At 39.8% G+C, this 18262-nt stretch overlaps 1 protein-coding gene across 1 annotated transcript in view; it reads right to left on the reverse strand.

Annotated features, from left to right (window-relative positions):
• PSMA5 (proteasome 20S subunit alpha 5) overlaps positions 1–18262 on the reverse strand; it is a 34517-nt gene that overhangs the window by 13951 nt on the left and 2304 nt on the right. The window contains exons 2-4 of the mRNA XM_006149526.3: positions 13580–13646; positions 3321–3447; positions 177–244 (exon numbers count right to left, since the gene is read on the reverse strand). Of these exons, the coding sequence (XP_006149588.1) occupies positions 177–244; positions 3321–3447; positions 13580–13646 (262 nt within the window). The remainder of the gene's footprint in view (positions 1–176; positions 245–3320; positions 3448–13579; positions 13647–18262) is intronic.

Here is an 18262-nt window from a genome sequence, read left to right on the forward strand (position 1 = left end):
AGAAAAAGGCTGGAATGGCTGGATGGCTAAATTCAAGTGTCAGAAAGTTATAACTGGAGATTCTATTCAGAATTGTTCAGAAGAGTCATTTAATGTTAACACAGACACTTGCAATATAGCTCAGGCAGCTTGACATTACTCAACAGGGAACTCAAGCATCATGGTAAAAATGTTACCTGAGTCTCCACTCTGGCTTTATCAATTAAAGTCTTAGCATCAGCAATTAGCCCACTCATGGCACAACCTGAAATGTAAAAACAACAGTGACCCAGTGGCCAAATCCTCATCAAACCCGGTCATCCACTCAGGAAAATACTGAAATTCTAGAGTGGAACCATGGCAGCCATTCAGCAACCCCACTGTACACATTGGATAGGAAATTCTCTGCACAGAACCCATGTATAATGATGTTATAAACAAAAATTATCCATGGTGACCCAGAAGTGCAGATAATTAGAAGACAGAGAAGAACAGCTAACCAGACATGAATTTCCTTGTATTACACCCTAAGTACCCCTTTAGCACTCTGTAGTCCCATTATGCACTTCTGAACTAAGCAAACACTAATGCCCCAATCTAGGAAATAAAAGAAAACCATCTCACTACAGGTTACAGTGGAAGACCCTAGAATAAAACCAGGAACTTTTCACTTACACATACCATATTGGGTTGTTGGGAAAGTCATGATGCATTTTCCCAACGACATGATACAGAGTCTGCCTGATGACTATGTCAAGATCGTGGCTATAACTATTACTCTAAATGCCATAACTCAAACCTAAATCTCCAGCCCAATTTTCTCTCCCAAGTTTCAGACCCATAAGCCAAGTAACTCTTTGAGTATATGTACTTGGATGTACTATACACTCAGCTCAACTCATTTCATTTCCATTCTAGATCCTATCTTCTTCCTTGGCCTCACAATCAATCAGATCTGTCAATCTTGTCCCTTCCTTTCCATTATTTGGCCACTGTCATAGTTAAAGCCCTAATCATGTATGGACTACAAAATTTTTTTCTTATATAGTCTCTCTGCCTCCAGTCTCCAGCTTCCTTTAGTTTAACACTGTTGGGACCAGCAGTTAGCATAATGGCTATGTCGCTGGACTCCCATGTAGTCGACCACAGTTCGCGTCCTGGACCTGGTGGCTTAAAACTCATGACGGGCGCATGTGCGTGCGTGCCCAAGATCCCAAGAGGAGAATGGAGGAGAAGGGATTGTGGCGTGGCCATCCCCCCTGGGGGGGTGATTTCTTGCTTTCTGTCTCTCTGTCTGGCGAGCGCGCGTGCCCTATAGCAAAAACCTCTAAAAAAAAAATTTTAACACTGTTATCCTCAGAACAATCTTCCTCAATTCTAATGAGAACATACTGGGTCATCAGAAGTCATGAAGTGTTTTTCTATGCTAAAATGCATCATGGCTTTTCCAAAGACCCAATAGTTCTTTTGCTCCTGAAAGATAAGATTATGCTTATTCTTCTCTGTTCCCCTGGTGTCTTGCATGATCTCTCGCATATTACAGGTTCTCGATTTGCTGGATGAAGTGACAATGACCTACTTCCGAAGAACTAATGACTTGAGATAAAGCAGACACAATGTTCTAATTTTTTTCTTTTAGTATTTTCTTTTAACAACAATTTTTTTTAAACTTTTTCCACAAGAGAGACACGCACCTCTAACAGGGTCTTCATACCGTGATCCACCTCTAATCTCAGCCAGTTTGGATTATGGGCACACACATTTTTCAGGGAGGGCCTAGGACATGAACCCAGGCATTTCCCACGTGGATCCAGTTTTATTACTGCTGTACCTGGCCCCACAATGTTCTAATCTTAAAAATTAAATTTCAGGGACCAGCAGTTAGTGTAATGGCTATGTCGCTGGACTCCCATGTAGTCGACTGCGGTTCGAGTCCAGGACCCAGTAGCTTAAACTCACACCGGGCGTACATGTGCGTGCATGCCCAAAATCCTGAGAGGAGAATGGAGGAGAAGGGATTGCAGCGTGGCCATCCCCCCTGGGAGGTGATTTCTCGCTTTCTATCTCTCTGTGCCTTTTTGGCGAGTGCACATGCCCTACAGCAAAAACCTCTCCAAAAAAAAAAAAAAAAAAGATTAAATTTCAGTTTCTATGTCTACAAAAGAGATAATATCAAGCTCTCAAGAGTTGCCATGGCATTTGGTTCTGATGCTTTCAAACAACTAATTTTTACCAATGTTACACTGATTAAATGACTTGACAGGTTAGGAAAATTTTGGTAGTCAACAATAAGAACTGAGGTATAAATTAGTATAACTAGTCACCCTATAATGCTTCAATGTTAGAAGCCAGGGCAAGGGATTTATAATAAAGACTAGAAAACAGGGTAGGAGTGGGGAACAAAGAATAAAAACATAAACCTGAAAACAGAAGAAGACTGATCTAATCAATGTCTATTTTCTTACATTTCTGAATTGTTTTAAAGAATTATTTTATTGGGACCAGCAGTTAGCATAATGGCTATGCCACTGGACTCCCATGTAGCCAACCAAGGTTCGAGTCCCGGACCCAGTGGCTTAAACTTACGCTGGGCGCGTGTGTGTGCGTGCCCAAGATCCCGAGAGGAGAATGGAGGAGAAGGGATTGCGGCGTGGCCATCCCCCGCCCCGGGGGGGATGTGATTTCTCGCTTTCTATCTCTCTGTCTCTCTCTGTCTTTCTGGCGAGCACACGCGCCCTATAGCAAAAACCTCTCCAAAAAAAAAGAATTATTTTATTTAACTTTATTTATTTATTCATCTATTTCAGTTTGACCAGAAAGGGACAGAATAAGTGAGAGAAAGAGCAAGAGCAAATGGGAGAGAGAAAAGTTAGAAAGCAACTACCAAGTCCAGGATTTGAACTATGGTCAGCCATGTGGGAGTTCAACACCCTTAACAACCACGCCACCTGCCAGGCCCACAATTCTGAATCTTAGTAACCCCAAAGACTTTGAGAGCTCCTTTCTTCTCAGCAGAGACCTTCATTTCTCACCCATGAGCCTCTGCTCCTGGTATCCTCCTACCATGGCCAACATAATATGATAAGACCTGGCCTAACTCAGCCTTTACATATTTTAGCAACCCTCACATGTCCGAAGTCTAAATTTGAGGAAGAAACGAACTTCACATAGATTAAAAATAAATGAGTACTGCAACTGCTTCCTGCTCCTACAGTTATGCATACTGACAGTGGCCTACTGCCTGGAATGACCAGGTAAGGTGTTCATCTCAGGAACTTTCCTTGCCCAAAAAACTAATTAACTCAGGCCATATCCTACAACAGCTTCCCCTTGCTTCTTACCTATGTGAGCATCAATCTCTACAATTTTCTCAATGCTGCTGGGTTCCATGAGTGGGGAGGTAATTCTCTTCTCCACAGCTAGGCACACACCCTCTGAGGTCTGGATCCCAATGGCTGTAGAACCAAGCTAAAGAGAAACAGGTTTCAGTTACCACAGACAGGTCCAAGAGCAGTCTCACATACCTACCAGTAATCTCTACACATCTTCACAAGATAGAAGCTTCAATCTGGTATGCAGAGAGAACAAGGAGCACCCTAATAAATAATATACTGTTCCTTTCAATAGCAACATCATATTTACAGAAGTTTGTGCTTCCAAAGAGAAAGTTCAGTAAGGTGTGGAAAACGTTTGAAAAATGGTCCACTCCAATGCACATATTTCAGGAAACAGATTCCAAAGTTCTAATATAGTAAACAAGAAAGAATAAACCCACAATTTTAATCTGGATCTGATCTCTTTTCACTTCTGCTATCTATCTTGGTCTGTTGCCCCAAGAACATTCCGCAAACCTACATGATCTCCATAAAAGTAATTAGGGGGGAAAAAAAAGCAGGCAGAAAGAAGGAGAAAGAAAAAAAAGGGGGGGAAAGAAAAAAAAGGGGGAAAAAGAAAAAGCTAATACCACCAAGGTAAAAATGGTAATATAATCTTTCAAGGTCACTAGAAGTCTACAATATAGCTTAAACTAATCTCTCTAGCTCCATGCCACCATCCTAGTCATCTACCTCTCTAACTCGGTTCCCTTATCTGTAAAACAAGGATATTAAAAATAACCAGAAAAAGAAAAAGAAAAGAAGAGAAAAAAAGGGACCAGCAGTTGGCGTAATGGCTATGTCGCTGGACTCCCACATAGTCGACCGCAGTTCACGTCCCAGACCCGGTGGCTTAAAACTCACGCCGGGCATGTGTGCACCCAAGATCCCGAGAGGAGAATGGAGGAAAAGGGATTGCGGCATGGCCATCCACCTTGAGGGGTGATTTCTCGCTTTCTATCTCTCTGTCTCTATCTTACTGGCGAGTGCACCCGCCCTATAGCAAAAACCTCTCCAAAAAAAGAAAAAAAAAAGAATAAAAAAATAACCAGAAGAGGGACCAGCAGTTAGCGTAATGGCTATGTCGCTGGACTCCCATGTAGCCAACCATGGTTCGAGTCCTGGACCTGGTGGCTTAAACTCATGCTGGGCGCATGTGCGTGCATGCCCAAGATCCCGAGAGAATGGAGAAGGGATTGCAGTGTGGCCATCTGCCCCGGGGGGTGATTTCTCACTGTTTCTCTGTCTCTATCTGTTTGGCGAGTGCACGCTTTCTCTGTCTCTATCTGTTTGGCGAGTGCACGCACCCCATAGCAAAAACCTCTCCAAAAAAAAGAAAAAAAAAAAACAGACAAGGGACCAACAGATAGTGTAACGGCTACGTTGCTAGACTCCCATGTAGTTGACTACGATTTGAGTCTTAGACCCAGTGGCTTAAACTCACACCAGGCGCGTGTGCGTGTGTGCCTAAGATCCCAAGAGAATGGAGAAGGGATTGCAGCTTAGCCATCCTTGGCCATCCCCCCAGGGAGTGATTTATCACTTTCAGTCTGTCTCTGTCTGTCTTTCTGGCAAGCGCACACACCCTATAGCAAAAACCTCTTAAAAAAAAACCAAAAACAAACAAACAAACAAAAAAAACACACAAACACCAAATCGAAACAGAAGAGGGCCAGAAGGTGGTGTGGTGGTTAAAGTCAATGAACTCCCATATGGCTCACCACAGTTTGAGTTCTGAGCCTGGCAGCTTGCTTTCTCACTCTCTCTCTCTCTGGTCACGTTAGAATAAATAAATAAATAAATAAAGTTAAATAAAATAATTCTTTTAAAAAAGAGAGGAAAAAAATAACCAGAAGATCAGATTTCAAAGATGTACAACACAAAGTAATGATAAACACTGGAGATGGTAGATACATTTATTGCCCTGATTTAATCATTACATTCTGAATGTACCCCACAAAGATATGCCACTAAGTAAATGAGCAATTACAATAAAAATTACTATTAAAAATAATGACAATACGTACATCAAGAAGAGTAAACACAGGAAAATAAAATCCTTAAAATGGTGCCTACTACATAATAGTGAACAAATGTTATTTATTACATGCCAAGATGACCTCAATAGCTTCCTTAGTCTCACAATCTTTAACTTCTCTCTCCCAATATATCCTTCATGTTATAGCTTTCTCCCAAATAACATCTCCCTATAATGCCTATAATATAAAATCCAAATAAGCTTCTAGAGCCCTCATAAGCTGATGCCACTTTTCCCCTCCAACTTTATTACACATTGTTCCCCAAACAAAATCCCTCTGGTACAGCCCAACCCATTTCCTCAAACCACACTGTCCCTTCCATGCGGTCTCCCCTAGAATAGACTCTTCCTTCTGTGTATCTAAATTCTACCCACCATTCAAAGTCTTCCACAACTGTGCTCTCCCTTCTGAATTCCCATTATATTTGATGAGTTCTACAAATCAATGACTACCACATATAAGTTATCACAGTGAAGCCTGATATTACAAAGGGTTCCAATGAATTCCATGAATTATTATGCATAGTATGCTTAACATGTCTGCAGACTGAATGATTATGTCTCACACACATATATATTACTTTTCAAAAGTGTAAAGTTATGACTTTAAAGTGGTATTAAAATGCATACCAGCTTTTGAACATGCATTTTTTTTCATTTTTATCTTTTTTTAAAGAACTATTTTATTTAACTTTATTTATTTATTTATTCATTTACTTATTTTAATCTGACCAGAGAGAGACAGAGCAAGAAATAGAGAGAAAGTGAGAAAGCAAGCTTCCAGGTCCAGAACCATGGTTGGCCATGTGGGAGTCCAGCCCCCTTATGATGTATTTTCTTAATCAATGAACATATGCATAATTATAGAAAATGAACTGTCAAAAATTTTCTGATGTAAAAAAATGAGTGCTCATAATTTCTTTTTTAAAGACAGATTTTGCTATAGGGTGCATGTGATCACTAGAGAGAGACAGAGAGACAGAAAACAAGAAATCACCCCCCCTAGAGAGATGGCCATGCCACAATCCCTTCTCTTCCAGTCTCCTCTTGGGATTTTGGGCACAAATGCACACATGCCAGGCATGAACTTACGCAGCCAACTCCAGGACTCAATCTGTGGTCTACTATGTGGAAGTCCACCAACCTAACCACTATGCCATCTGCTGGTTCTGAATGCTCATACTTCTAATTAAAGGTACAGACCCAACACACACATTACTTCCATTCTTTCAAGTCTATTAATACAAGATTAAAGGGCATAAAAATATAAAAAGCTTAAATCTACCAGGACAAAGAAAATGACAGAAAACACAGAAAGAAGATTTTGAGGCTAGGATGATGTGTTAGTGAGAATTTACTAAGCGATTATCCTAAACTAACAATAAAGTCAAGGACAAACTTGATTTTCCTTTAAAGGAAATGGTGGCAACAAGAACCTCTAAAAATGGAAATGAAGGAGATAAAAATGGCAAGAGTCCAATCTGCTACAAAACAGATTCCCAAATCCATGTTCCATGCTGAAAAGCTAGATGATTGTCCCCTGCCACCACTTCTGTAGACGACCTTAGGCTTATTCACAGGAAAGGATAAAACAGTGTCTTTGGATTGGTGAAGCATAACCAAAGATAGGCATACTATGTTCTAAACCAGCGTGTGAGTGTTGGGAGTTGCAGCAGAAATCTCTCCACCAAAATTTAAAGTGCATGGGACCAGCAGTTGGCATAATGGCTGTGTTGCTGGACTCCCATGTAGTCGACTGCAGTTCAAGTTCCGAATCCAGTGACTTAAACTCATGCTGGGTACATGTGCATGTATGCCCAAGATCCTGAGAGGAGAATGGAGGAGAAAGGATTGTAGCATGGCCATCCCCACCCCCCAGGGCAGGGGTGATTTCTCGCTTTCTCTCTCTCTGTCTCTCTAGTGAGTGCACTCTAGCAAAAACCTCTCAAAAAAAAGCAGAAGATCAGATTTCAAAGATGTACAACACAAAGTAATGATAAACACTGGAGATGGTAGATACATTTATTGCCCTGATTTAATCATTACATTCTGAATGTACCCCACAAAGATATGCCACTAAGTAAATGAGCAATTACAATAAAAATTACTATTAAAAATAATGACAATACGTACATCAAGAAGAGTAAACACAGGAAAATAAAATCCTTAAAATGGTGCCTACTACATAATAGTGAACAAATGTTATTTATTACATGCCAAGATGACCTCAATAGCTTCCTTAGTCTCACAATCTTTAACTTCTCTCTCCCAATATATCCTTCATGTTATAGCTTTCTCCCAAATAACATCTCCCTATAATGCCTATAATATAAAATCCAAATAAGCTTCTAGAGCCCTCATAAGCTGATGCCACTTTTCCCCTCCAACTTTATTACACATTGTTCCCCAAACAAAATCCCTCTGGTACAGCCCAACCCATTTCCTCAAACCACACTGTCCCTTCCATGCGGTCTCCCCTAGAATAGACTCTTCCTTCTGTGTATCTAAATTCTACCCACCATTCAAAGTCTTCCACAACTGTGCTCTCCCTTCTGAATTCCCATTATATTTGATGAGTTCTACAAATCAATGACTACCACATATAAGTTATCACAGTGAAGCCTGATATTACAAAGGGTTCCAATGAATTCCATGAATTATTATGCATAGTATGCTTAACATGTCTGCAGACTGAATGATTATGTCTCACACACATATATATTACTTTTCAAAAGTGTAAAGTTATGACTTTAAAGTGGTATTAAAATGCATACCAGCTTTTGAACATGCATTTTTTTTCATTTTTATCTTTTTTTAAAGAACTATTTTATTTAACTTTATTTATTTATTTATTCATTTACTTATTTTAATCTGACCAGAGAGAGACAGAGCAAGAAATAGAGAGAAAGTGAGAAAGCAAGCTTCCAGGTCCAGAACCATGGTTGGCCATGTGGGAGTCCAGCCCCCTTATGATGTATTTTCTTAATCAATGAACATATGCATAATTATAGAAAATGAACTGTCAAAAATTTTCTGATGTAAAAAAATGAGTGCTCATAATTTCTTTTTTAAAGACAGATTTTGCTATAGGGTGCATGTGATCACTAGAGAGAGACAGAGAGACAGAAAACAAGAAATCCCCCCCCCTAGAGAGATGGCCATGCCACAATCCCTTCTCTTCCAGTCTCCTCTTGGGATTTTGGGCACAAATGCACACATGCCAGGCATGAACTTACGCAGCCAACTCCAGGACTCAATCTGTGGTCTACTATGTGGAAGTCCACCAACCTAACCACTATGCCATCTGCTGGTTCTGAATGCTCATACTTCTAATTAAAGGTACAGACCCAACACACACATTACTTCCATTCTTTCAAGTCTATTAATACAAGATTAAAGGGCATAAAAATATAAAAAGCTTAAATCTACCAGGACAAAGAAAATGACAGAAAACACAGAAAGAAGATTTTGAGGCTAGGATGATGTGTTAGTGAGAATTTACTAAGCGATTATCCTAAACTAACAATAAAGTCAAGGACAAACTTGATTTTCCTTTAAAGGAAATGGTGGCAACAAGAACCTCTAAAAATGGAAATGAAGGAGATAAAAATGGCAAGAGTCCAATCTGCTACAAAACAGATTCCCAAATCCATGTTCCATGCTGAAAAGCTAGATGATTGTCCCCTGCCACCACTTCTGTAGACGACCTTAGGCTTATTCACAGGAAAGGATAAAACAGTGTCTTTGGATTGGTGAAGCATAACCAAAGATAGGCATACTATGTTCTAAACCAGCGTGTGAGTGTTGGGAGTTGCAGCAGAAATCTCTCCACCAAAATTTAAAGTGCATGGGACCAGCAGTTGGCATAATGGCTGTGTTGCTGGACTCCCATGTAGTCGACTGCAGTTCAAGTTCCGAATCCAGTGACTTAAACTCATGCTGGGTACATGTGCATGTATGCCCAAGATCCTGAGAGGAGAATGGAGGAGAAAGGATTGTAGCATGGCCATCCCCACCCCCCAGGGCAGGGGTGATTTCTCGCTTTCTCTCTCTCTGTCTCTCTAGTGAGTGCACTCTAGCAAAAACCTCTCAAAAAAAAGTGCATAGATAATGCCTAACAAAAAAAATTAAGTCTGCATTCTGGAGATATGGAGGCAAACGCAAGAACACCATAGCTAGAGTTTAAAGTGTTGCCTCTGGGAAGCTAAAAATGGATGGGGTAGGCCTCAGAGACTGTTGTTTTTGTCACAAGCATAATAGAACCATTTTACCTTTAACTAAAAAACTACCTTAAAAATTAAAATATAGGCCAGCTGCCCTGGCACAGTAGTAATGCAATACTCTATGATGCTGAAACCATACTGGAACACCCCAGTTCATATACGGAGGTCTCCCTGGGCACACCCACAATCCTGGAAGGCTGGGGACGAAATGCAGCATGAAGACACTGTTGGGAGTACCTGCTTACCAGTCTGTCTCTGTCTTGGAAGAAATAAGTACATAATTAAACAAACAGAAGCCACTGCCAGAAAATTTAATTTAGCACTTAGTTGTTCTTAACTGTATATAAAGTATGCTGATCTTGAGTCCCTGATTAAACTGGATAGGGCAGAATCCATCTTAATGCATTTTAATTTTATCTAAAAAAAATGGTTCTCAATGGGGATTCATTTTGCCCACATGGGACATTTGGCCAAGTATGGAAATGTTTTTAGTTGTCACAATCAGAAGAATGAGCACTTCTGGCATCTGTTGGGTAGTGGCCAGGAATACTACTAAAGATCCTAAATCCACAGGCTAGCCCCCATAACAAAAACTTATCCATCTAAAATGTCATAGTTTCTAAGTACTACAATTACTGTGCAGAAGAAGAGCTCTCACAGCACCATAAATTCTCAGCATGTTCAACTTGGGCCCATCTTAATCTCCTAGGCTTCCACTTCAAAAGAGGGTCAATATTTTTGAGATAGGGTAGTTTATAAAATCTAGCAAAATTCAAGACAATGCTCTTTTGACATATTTCCCTCAAGATATTTCAATAGCATAATAATTCTGCATAAATTTTTCCTCCAGTGTCCCTTGGTGGGGGTTGGGGAGAGAAAGAAAAGGTAAGAGATATAATGTCTGAACTAATTCTATGCAGTATTTCTTGATTATAACTCAATATAATACAATAAGTTTTGACAATATCATAAATTTTCACTTCTTCTTCCAAGAAACCTGCTCTGAAGACACATTGTTCCCCATCTCTGCTGGTTATATGGCATTTGTATAGTACCTGCAAGTGATCAATTCTGTCAGCCATTTTTAATCATATTCCAGCTTTTTTCATACTACTAACACCTTATAATTTTCAAATTGCTCTCTCATTGTCTACTCATAAATTGCCAAGGTCACGAGCAGACTGTTTAAACTCCAAAGCACCTAAAACTTTAACACAAGTTAAGTCCCATTTATTAAGGACTATCTCTTATCTTTATCCTGGCTTAATCTAAGAATATAGAGATCACACATTAACTTATTACCTCTGGAAATTACTAGCCCTAAGGAGCTGCTATGGTTTAGATAATGATTTTCCCCCCAAAGGTTCATGTAAGAGAAGCTTGGTCCCCAACGTGATGGTGAGCTCTTTAGGAGGTGAGGTCTAGTGGGTAGTGTTTGGATCATTAATCTCATGCATAGATTAATGCTGTCTCATGAAAGGAGGTGAGTTGTCATACAATTTTACTCTGACAGAAAGGAGTTAGCTCCCTCCAGAGGAGGTTGTGATAAAAGATGGTTGCTGACAATTTCTTCCTAAGATTATTTATTTCTATTTATTTATATTTTTGGAGAGTTATTTTCTAGCTATAGGACACGTGCGCTCGCCAGACAGACAAAGAGAGACTAAGAGACAGAAAGAGAAATCACCCCCCAGGGGGGATGGCCAAGTCGCAATCCCTTCTCCTCCATTCTCCTTTCAGGATCTTGGGCATGCACGCACACGCACCTGGCGTGAGTTTAAGCCACCGGGTCTGGGACTCAAACCACAGTCAACTACGTGGGAGTCTAGGGACACAGTCATTACACTAACTGCTGGTCCCAAGATTATTTATTTAATTTTATTTATTATTGTTCTTTTTTTTTTTTTTAATTTTCTATAGGACATATGTGCTCATGGGAGATAGCGCGCACACACGAGAGAGAGAGAGCAAGCAAAAAAGCAAGCTGCCAGGTCTGGGACTCAAACCATGGTCAGCTGTGTTGGAATCCAGCACCTTAACCACCATACCACCTACTGGCCCCTCTATCTGTATCTTTCCATGTGCCTGACCTTCCTGTTTCTGTGAGCCATCTTGTGACATGGGACCAGAGGCTGGTCAGATGCTGGCTCTATGCTCTTGGACATTCTAGCCACCAGAATTTTGAGACAAATAAACCTCTATTCTCTATAAATCCACCCAGTATCATTTCTGTTAGCAACACAGTAACAGATTATGACAGGACCCAAAAAAATGAGAGTAATTTTCAGCTTGTACACCCAGAGAAAACTGTTGTTTTAGCTGAGGCTCAAATTAATTCTACAGTTTAGGGACCAGCAGTTAGCATAATGGCTATGTCACTGGACTCCCATGTAGCTGGACCACGGTTGGAGTTCCGGACCTGGTGGCTTAAACTCATGCCGAGTGCATGTGCATCCATGTCCAAGATCCCAAGAGGAGAGGAGGAGAATGGACTGAAGCATGGCCATCCCCCCTGGGGGGGTGATTTCTCGCTTTCTGTCTCTTTCTCTTTCTGGCGAGCGCATGAGCCCTATAGCAAAAACCTGTCACAAAAAAAAGTAAAAAGAAAAATAATTAATTCTACGGTTTATAATTCTGATAATCTAGCATAGTATAGTAATGTATACTTTGCAATACAGGGCAAAGATGATCAGAGAAAAAAAATAAAAGATGCACTTGGAGATGACCCAGCATTTTCTATCCACTATTACAAAGCTTCCACTTTCATTTTTATATCTTTAACTAATCAGAATCTGCTTACTCCTGTTCCAGATTCTTGTACAATAATTCTCTCTAATACATTTTTTTTCTAGAAAAGGTAACTTAAGAAACACAACATGTCAAGGGCCAGCAGGTAGCATGATGGTTAAGGGCATTGGACTCCCACATGGCCAGCCATGGTTAGAGTCCGAGACCTGGCAGCTTGCTGTCTCACTTTCTCTCTCTCTCTCCCTCTCTCTCTCTCAGTCTCTCTCTCTCTCTCTTTCTCATTCTGTCCCTCTCTGGTAAAAATGAAAATAAACAAATAAATAAGTAAAGTTAAATAAAATAATTTTTTAAAAAAATGAAACACATCTCGGAACCAGAGGATGGCGTAGTGGTTACATCACTAGACTCTCACATAGTTGACTGCAGTTCGAGTCCAAAACCTAGCGGTTTAAAACTCTTGCTAGGTGTGTGAGCATGTGTGCCCAAAATCCCGAGAGGAGAAGGAACTGTGATGTGGCCATCCCCCCCGGGGGGTAATTTCTCACTTGCTGTCCAGCTAGCTAGCATACACACCCTATAGCAAAAATCTCTCTGTAAAAAAGAAAGAATCTCTCTTCACATAACTGAAATTACATGAGAATTAGTCTTATGGAAAAGGTGTTTTTTTTTTTTTTTTGGAGAGGTTTTTGCTATAGGGCACGTGCACTCACCAGAAAGACAGAGAAAGACAGAGAGACAGAAAGCGAGAAATCACCCCCTTGGGGGGATGGCCACGCCGCAATCCCTTCTCCTCCTCTCTACTCTTAGGATCTCAGACACGCACGCACATACGCCTGGTGTGAGTTTAAGCCACCAGGTCGGAGACTCGAACTGCAGTCGACTACATGGGAGTCCAGTGACATAGCCATTACGCTAACTGCTGGCCCCTGTTATGGAAAAGGTTTAAACATCCTGACTGGTTCAAGGAAAATCTGAGAACAATTAAAAGAAACTTCAGGAACCTAGACTTTTGACTTATAACAATTACTAAGTAGTTATTTGTTCAAAAGGCTTTAAAATAGATGTTGGAAATAGGATTGAAAGTGTGTAAAAACTGTTAACAGAGGTTGGTTAAAGGAATATGAATTTCTAAAAGTTATAACACATTTACTCTAAATATCCTGCCAGCAAAGTGTTAGGTTGCCATATTTTAAAATCTATGCTATTTGCTACTATACCTTGATAGCCTCAATGGCATATTCCACTTGAAATAATCTTCCTTCAGGGGAAAAAGTATTCACGCCCCTACAATTAAAAATAAAAAGTATTAGAAATTGTCAGAAAAATTAATCATGTGGACACTGAAATCAAGTTCTTGACAACTAGTTAAGATGGCTACATGACTGACATGTCATCATTCTCTACTTCACCCACAACTATCTATAGCTATTTTTGATATATTTCCAAGGGAATGGAACCTATATATGTTAACAGCAAGGCACTTCTGTCCTACTCCCAGAAGTCTTCCTAAACAGATCAAATGAGGCAACTTTCCAGCCTGAACTGAGAATCAAACTGAGAATCAACCTGAATTAATGTTGAATTAATTTATTATTTCCTTTGATAAATTCATGCTCCAAAACTATCAGACGATTTCCAAGAAAATGTACATTTAAGGTTAATATTTTACTTTTTAGTAAAGGTCACAAGAACATTTCTCTACTTATCTGTATATCTTAGTATTGTTATCTTTTTTTTTTATATATAGAGGTTTTTGCCTTAGGGTGCACGTGCTAGTTGGAGGGAGAGAAAGACAGAGACAGTTAGAGGGAAAGTGAGAGATCACCCCTGTGGTGGATGGCCACACCACAATCCCTTCTCCTCTATTCTCCTCCCAAGATTTTGGGCATGCACCCAGCGAGATTTTTAAGCCACTGGGTCCAGGATTCAAACAACAGTTAGCCACATGGGAGTCCTGCAATGTAACCACTACACCATCTGCTGGCACCCGTTATTTTAACAATAGACTGAGAAGGGCCAGTGGGTGGCTTGGTGGTTAAGGTACTGGAACCCACATGGTCAACTACGGTTTGAGTCCTGGACCTGGCAACTAGCTTTCTCGCTTTCCCTCCCTCTCTCTGTCTCTCTCTGGTGAGCACATGTGCCTTATAGTAAAATTTAAAATAACACTAATAATAAATAAAATTAATAATTCTTCAATAGACTGAAATCCATATATATTCATTTCTAAAGCAAAGCATAACCCAGTTAATTTACTTAATAGATATTTATACCAATTACAAGTCAGATAGGTTTTTCTCTCTCAAGCATTTCCCCAACTTCCCTTGCTCCAGTGTTTAGAAATCTCTAAGGAGAGGAGGCATTGATCATGGTCTTACTGCTAAAACAATTTGAAAAATATTTGAACAAATAATGGTTGTAATCCTTAGTTTATGGAGTTTGCACTATGTAACAGGTAACAATATATAGTTCAGTGTTTTCAAATTTGTTTTATGAAAAACATTTTTCAAAGAAATTTTATATATAATCCTGCAATATAAAACAGAAAATTTAAAAAGTTGACATTTGCTGGGCATATACATTATGCCTGGTACTGGTATAAGCCTTTAAACAATTTAACTCATATAATCCCCCAAATGATCCTATGAAACAACATTCTAAAGCAGATACTATTTTACAGATGAGGAAGTTGAGACACAGAATTATGTATATTGCCCAAAGTCACTCAGCACATAAAAAATGAAGCTTGAATTAGAATCCAGGCAATCCGACTAGGAGACTATCTCACTACACTACCTCTAGAATTATCCCCCCATCCCATTTGCTCCATAGGTAATATATTTAAGGCCATTAAAAAAAAAAGCTTAGGGCTCTAAAGAACAGTTTAAAAATCACTGAAAGGGGGCCAGCAGGTCATGTAGTGGTTATAGCTCTGGACAACTACATGAATGACCACAGGACTATGACCACAGTTTGAGTCCCAAACCCAGGGCCTGAAACTCACACCAGGTGTGTAGGTAGGTGTGTAGGTGTGTGTGTGTGTGTGTGTGTGTGTGTACATGCGCCCAAAATCCTGAGAGGAAAATGGAGAAAGGATTGCCTGAGGAGTGATTTCTTGCTTTCTCTCTCTCTGTACTCTGTCTCCAGAGAGCACACATGCTCTATAAAAAAATCTCTTAAAAAAAAAAAACACTGAAAGAAAAATCTGAGGTCAGAAGACCTAGGATTGAGTTCTAATTTTGCTACTTACCAGCTTTAATTGCCATCCATTAAAAAATAGAAATAAGTTATGTCTTGCTCCTGTCACAGAACAATCGAATATTCAATTGCATAGTGTATGAAAGAACTTCGAAAACTGTGAAGCACTACACGATTGTAGGGGTTTTTTTTTTTAACTCTAATTTGAAACTTCATACTAAAAAGAGATTATTTCGTCCTTCCTAATATGGATTTTATTCTTGGTCCATCTTCTCAAACTTTACTGTCTCCCTATGTTATTTCATCCATGCCAAATACCAACCTCTTCCAAATCTCTATTACCAATTTGGACTTTTTCCTAGATAATCTAAATGCCTGCCTAACATTTTCACTTGACTATCCCATTAACACCTAACACTCAAAATTTTCTAATCTGAAATACTATCTCTTCTAATCTAGTCACCCTCAAAATCGGCTTCATTCTCTACCATTCATACTGCAGTTTTATTTTAACACAACTTGTCTCCTGGTTCCCCAAGCTGAAAAGTTCTGAATGATCTGTCTCATTTCTCTCAGTCTTCTCCCATATCCAAACACATGCAACATTACATCAATTCCTCCTTTGTAGTAATACTCCTCTCATTCTCACTGCCCTCATTACCTTTCACCTGACTAGTGCAAACAGTTTGAATGGTGCTATTTCCTTTATATAGCCAATTAATATCTATCAAACACCAAAACGATTATGCAACTTCTTAAAATGACAATTAATGGCATGCAGTCGACTATAGCATAGTATCAAACTCCTTATCCACACATCAAAAATCATACAATGTTTAGTACCATTGTGTTTTTCCCATATTCCAGCTATGCCCATAAATTTATCATATTTGCTAATTATACTGGCCTTTTCCCAAACATGCCTTGTGCTTTTCCACTGCCCTCCTTTGTCCATTCTATTTTCTCTCACTCAAAACAATTGACTCTCATTATCTACAGTTATTAAAATCTATAACTTACTAAATATCTCGAGACCCAGTTTAAATAAGTTTTTTTATATTATTATTGCCAGAGCAAGTATGCATGTACCAGAAAGAATACAGAGAGCACCCTGCAATGGGTCATGGTTGTAAAACAACCTTTAGCTTCCATCTTTCCATTCTGTCAAGATTTAGGGTACACACACACTATAGTTATTTTTATTAACCATGCTTTACTCATCTCCTGTATGAGAGCAAGGATCTTGATTTTGTTCCCTGCTGTGACCAGGACCTAAAACAGTGCCTTCCTTGTACACAGCAAGCCCTCAAGTACATTAGCTAAGTTATTAAAAAAGGGCAATATTTGGGCCAGCAGGTGATATGGTGGTTAAGGCACCTGGATTCCCACATGGCCAACCATGGTTCAAGTCTGGACCAGAGGCTTGAAAATCATGCCAGGTAAGTGTATGTGTGCCCAAAATCCTGAGAGAAGACTGGAGAAGGGATAGGAGCATGGCCATCTGCCTCACCTCCAGGGGTAATTTCTCACTTTTTATCTCTTTCCATCGAGTACACAAGTACTATAGCAAAAACCTAAAAAAAAAAAAAAAAAAAAATGTGGGGGGAAGTGCTTCATTTTAGGTATTCTTGGGAAGATAGAAAAATAACACAAAGCAATTAATACATATGTTAACAAACACAAAATTTGATAAAGGTTTCTGATAAGGATAACAATTTCCATCACACACTTTAGCTTTTTTTTTTTTTTTTTTGAGAAGTTTTTGCTATAGGGCTCGTGCACTTGCCAGAAAGACAGAGACAGAGAGATAGAAAGTGAGAAATTACCCCGGGGGGGGGGGGGATGGTCAAGCCGCAATCCCCTCTCTTCTCCATTCTCCTCTAGGGATCTTGGGCACGCACGCACGCACACACACTCGGCATGAGTTTTAAGGCACCCGGTCCAGGACATGAACCGTGGTCGACTACGTGGGAGTCCAACGACATAGCCATTACGCTAACTGCTGGTCCCCACACACCCTAACCTTTATTACCCAGAGATGATTCTCTTTAGTGCTCTGAAAACTAAATACCGTCTAACAAAGTCACTTTATAGGGAAGTAGGAAAAAAGTCCTTTTTTTTAAAAAAAAAAGTTTTTTACCATAGGGTGTGTGTGCTTGCCACAGAAAGAAACAGTGAGAGGAAAAGTAAAAACTCACTCCCCACCCCCACCCCCACCCCAGGAGATTTCAATTGCAACACTGCAATTCTTTGTCCTTCTTTCTCCTGGGGTTTTGGCACCCGCCCTCACACACACCTAGAGTAATTTTCAAGCTGCTAGGTATGGAACTTAAACGGCAGTCAACCATGCAGGAGTCTAGAACCTTAACCACTATGCCACCTGCTGGACCCAAAATGTCAATTTTCTTTTTTTTAATTTTTGAGATTTTTTGCTATAGGACTCATGGGCTTGCCAGAGAGACAGAAAGAAACAGAGAGACAGAAGGCAAGAAATCATACCCCAGGGGGATGGCCACACTGTAGTCCCTTCTCCATTCTCCACTGGAGATTTTTGGTCCGGGGTAAGTTTTAAGCTGCCAGATCTGAGACTCAAACCACGGTCAACTACATGGGAGTACAGTGACTTAACCATTACACTATCTGGTGGTCACCAAAATGTCAAGATTTTTTTTTTTTTTTTCAAAAAAAAGAGAGATTTAATT

Source organism: Tupaia chinensis, unplaced genomic scaffold, assembly GCF_000334495.1.
Source record: "Tupaia chinensis unplaced genomic scaffold, TupChi_1.0 Scaffold000270_1, whole genome shotgun sequence".
Classification (NCBI taxonomy): domain Eukaryota; kingdom Metazoa; phylum Chordata; class Mammalia; order Scandentia; family Tupaiidae; genus Tupaia; species Tupaia belangeri.